The sequence below is a fragment of the Salvia miltiorrhiza genome, chromosome 6, assembly GCF_028751815.1.
Source record: "Salvia miltiorrhiza cultivar Shanhuang (shh) chromosome 6, IMPLAD_Smil_shh, whole genome shotgun sequence".
Classification (NCBI taxonomy): domain Eukaryota; kingdom Viridiplantae; phylum Streptophyta; class Magnoliopsida; order Lamiales; family Lamiaceae; genus Salvia; species Salvia miltiorrhiza.
The window spans coordinates 19,200,710-19,205,062 of NC_080392.1; the positions used below are offsets into that span (position 1 = coordinate 19,200,710).

Below are 4,353 nucleotides of genomic sequence, written 5' to 3' on the forward strand. Positions count from 1 at the left end.
CAAATTAAATTGAATAACCTATTTATTTAAACTATATTCAAGTATTATTTTATTTATTTTATATAGCCAAATTCTATTGAATGTGGAAAACTAATGCAATTATAAAAAAAATGAAAAACTAAATTGAAGAACTTATTTATTTAATATATATCTTACTATCATTTTCTTTATTTTATATGACCAAATTAAATTAAATTACTTATTTATTTAAAGTATATATAACGATCATTTTATTTACTTTAACCAAGTTCAGTTTAAAAACATATTTATTTCAGAAACATCTATACTTTTATTTAGGTTTGCAAATATTGAAATTTAATTTCGACTTTTTAGATTTTGAATTATGAAGTTTATTATAAATTTAATGTGAAAACCTATTGCAGTTATAAAAATATGTGGAAAACTATTTAATTGAAATACATATTATAAGTATTTCTTTATCTATATTTTCCAATGATTAAATATAATATCAATGTGGAAAAAATAGATGGCATAATGTCTACATGAAGATTGAGCCTTTTACATAGATTATGAATTGATGGGGTTTAGGATAATTTCAATGTGGGAATTGGGATGGATGAAGAAAAGATGTAAAAATGTCATATAATATAAAATTGAGAATGATCAAAATACTCACTTGTGGAGTGTCACGTAGGATAGAGAATGAAGGAGAGGTCTTCAATATGTATTGTATTTAATAATAGATAGATTATGGAAGTGAGTATTAAAATTATTTAACCCAATGCAAAATTTATTTATTATCTTATTAATTTTAAAAATTCATGGACCCGAAAGGAGTGGATCCACCACTTTCACCACCACCACCAGCGTTAAACCGCCGTCTCCACAAACTCTACCATCTCACCTCCACGAAATCCAATCACAATCACTGTATCTATATATCTCCACCACCGCCTCTCAGTCCCGGAGATGGCTTTTACTGCCGTAATTTCTCTTAAGAACACGATATGCCGCCTTCTAAACTCTCCTCGTATCTCCGTCGCCTCCCCCACTCGAGAAACCCTAGAATTCGCATACGAGCGCGTCGACTCTCTACAGGAATCGCTCAGAAGATACGATGACGTTAGAAACAGCAGCAAAGGAGTGATGGCTTTGGATGCACGAATAAGAGAGGAAGCGCGCAAATTAGAAGATGTGATTGAATCCGAAGCTTCAGCTCAGTTTCTCTTGCAATCTGAAATCCATGGCACACTCTCCCTCAACCTCCATCACTCAATTTCAAATATCAATCGCTTTGCAGAAACAGCGACGAGGATGGAGCAAGAATATATTATGGAATTAAACAAGCCGTCTGCTGAAGAAGAAGAAAATGCCGCCGCTGCTGTTGTTCCGTTTGTAACTAATTCAGTTGGAAACGAGTTTGAGATGGTTGGATTATGTGATCAATTTCTCGAAATCAGGGAACTGCTTATTGAAGGTGTAGATCATCACAAATTCTACTCCACTATTGCAATCCATGGTATGGCTGGTATTGGCAAGACTAAGCTTGCTCAAAAACTCTTTCGCGATTCCTTGGTGAAGGCAAGCTTCGACTGTCGCGCATTTGTCACGCTTGCCTCTCGGGCCTTTGTCACGCTTGGCTCAGAGCGAGATTTGGAAGAAATTCTGCTAGCTATTATAGCTCAAGTAAATCATGATAACGCCGAAATGATTAGGGATGAAGATGAGGATTTAGCCAATTACTTGCAAACAAGTTTGAGCGGTAGAAAATTTCTCATCGTGTTGGATGATGTACTGGACTCTGATTTGTTCTATCGAGTTTTAGCTGTACTTCCTTTAGAACATAATGATGGTCGGATCTTGATCACAACTAGAGCACCAACAAACTTTAGCTCTGTTTACATTTACAAGATTCGGTTTATGGATGACGAAGAGAGTTGGGATTTTCTGAGGAAGAAGGTGTTTGATGAACAAGAAGAGTTGCCACATCCACTTGTGAAAGCTGGGAAGAAGATTGCCAAGAATTGTGAAGGTCTTCCTCTGTTAATACACACGGTGGCCGGGCTTCTATCAGAAGCCCCGAAGAATCCAGAGCATTGGAACCAGGTAGCAGAGAAGCGAAATTCAGTTTTTGAGGACGCACTTGATCAATTAAACGAGGTACTATTACCAACCTACCAACGCATCCCTCAATATGCTAAGATGAACTTTCTCTATATGGGAGCTTTTCCTCCAGATTATATAATCACGAATTCTAGGTTGGGGAATCTGTGGTGGGCTGAAGGATTTCACGACTTAGCCTCCTTTGACGCACCTCATATATTAGGTTCGTGTAATCTTGTTGTGGTTCGCGAGACTAGCACAATAACTGGGAGGACTAAAGCTTGCAGTCTCCATTGTGCCTATAGACATATGGCCAAGAGAGAAGCTGAGAGTAATAAGCTTTTTCATGTCTTGAATAGTTATGCAGATTGTTCGATTGAATGTGTTCAAAGGCACCGTTGTCTTGCCATCCATCAGAATGTGTTGTTTGCCATCAAAGATGTGCACGACACAATGGCATCCGTTGCAGCTGTACGCTCTGTGCTATGCATGGGGCCGTATCATCAATATCAAGTGCCGATATGCTCGGGTTGGGAGTTGTTGAGGGTACTCGATGCTCTTACAATCCGCTTCTATGAATTCCCTCCTAATTTGGTGAATCTAATTCTGCTGAGGTACCTCGCCCTCACTTGTAACGCAAGTCTTCCTCGTTCATTATCCAATCTTTGGAACCTCCAATACTTGATCATTCATGAACATCTCAGAATCAAATGCATGGCAGCTGACAATTCATGTCTGCCTATGGAGATATGGGATTTGAAAGAATTGATGCATCTCCGAATCATGGGAAGAAACCTACCCACTCCTCCTCCTGGCACAGTCTTGCCCAAGCTTGCAGAACTTTTAGATGTTGGTGTCCAAACGTGTTCTACAAAAGTTCTTAAAAGTCTCCCTAACTTGGAGAAACTACGAGTTCAAATCGAGTCTGCTGAGAATTTGAGTTGCTTTGATCGTATCTCATGCCTTAATCACCTGAGATCTCTTCAAGGTGTTGTCATGTACCCCAATATCTTGCCTGAGCCTATAATCCCACCTACTCCTCCTCTTTCAATCTCCACTTCTAGTCTTCAAAAGTTGAGCTTGGAGGGATTTGGATTATCTTGGATGGAAATGAGCAAGATTGCTGAATTGCCAAATCTTGAAAAACTAATACTGCAATGTTATGCCTTTCAAGGAGAAAAGTGGGATGCAAGTGGAATAGTATTCTCGAGATTGTGGTATATTTGCATTGAAGATACGGATCTTGTGCAGTGGAGAGCCGGAGAAGGAACATTCCCTAGGCTTAGGCGGCTAACAATGAAGAACTGCTACAATATAGAAGAGATCCCTGCATTTGTATCTAATGTGGAGGTTGAAGAACCATCTGATATAGTTATTGAACTGGTTGACTGCAACCCCTTGGCTGAGACTTGCGCAAAGCAATGGTGTCCTTCCATTTTAGCCCACTATTCATGGAAATAAGGAGAAACTCATGTCATAATCTCTCTGTTAATTGTCCATTTTTAGGGAGCTCTGTATAGAAAGAATGCGAGCCTTATTTTCATGTTTGATTTTTTGTGATTCATGTTTAAACAAAGGGGTTATGGCCAAAAAAATACACTAATTTTGAAAAAAATCGCAATTTTCTCGTGAACTTTCAATTAAGTCAAAAAATGTATGAATTTTATATTTTTGTTGCAATTTTCATTTAAGTTTGACTTTTGACGAAATTAGAACTTAGTTGGCAGTCGAAATTAAGTCAAATATATTAATTTTTGTTTTCTTAAACCTCTGAGCTTCTAAATATTCCTCATCAGAAGTTAGACCAACACCAGATGAACTTCCGACTGACAATTAAGCTCTAATTTTGTCAAAAGTCAAATTCAAGTGAAAATTGCAATAAAAATATAAATTCATATATTTTTTTGCTTCATTGAAAATTCAAGTGAAAATTACAACTTTTTTTAAAGTTGCATATTTTTTTGAGTTAATAGTGTTTTATGTCCCGAACTTTCAATATTTTTCATAAAATGTCATGAACTTTCATTTTCTCCTAAAAAGTCCCGAACTTTCAACTTTTTTCATAAAATGTCCTGCTATACAAAATTCGGTGATGGAAAGATAACTCATCTCGCGCGGATGAAATATTTTGAAAATCTTCATTGTTGAAAAAATATGATGCACGGATTCTTCAAAAAATAGCATGTACGGCGAATCGAATTCTTTTAGGGTGTGATTCTCTCGGATTCTCGTCGGATTCGCACCCGATTCGCCACGTGGCGTATCTTTTAAAATAATTTATAAAAATAA

The 4,353-nt window shown here is 37.0% G+C and overlaps 1 protein-coding gene across 1 annotated transcript; it reads left to right on the forward strand.

Moving 5' to 3' along the window:
* Positions 1–930: 930 nt before the first annotated feature.
* Positions 931–3,525, forward strand: LOC130990612 (putative late blight resistance protein homolog R1A-10). The gene has a single exon (XM_057914835.1). It carries the CDS (start codon positions 931–933, stop codon positions 3,523–3,525), a length of 2,595 nt encoding a protein of 864 aa, XP_057770818.1.
* Positions 3,526–4,353: the final 828 nt, after the last annotated feature.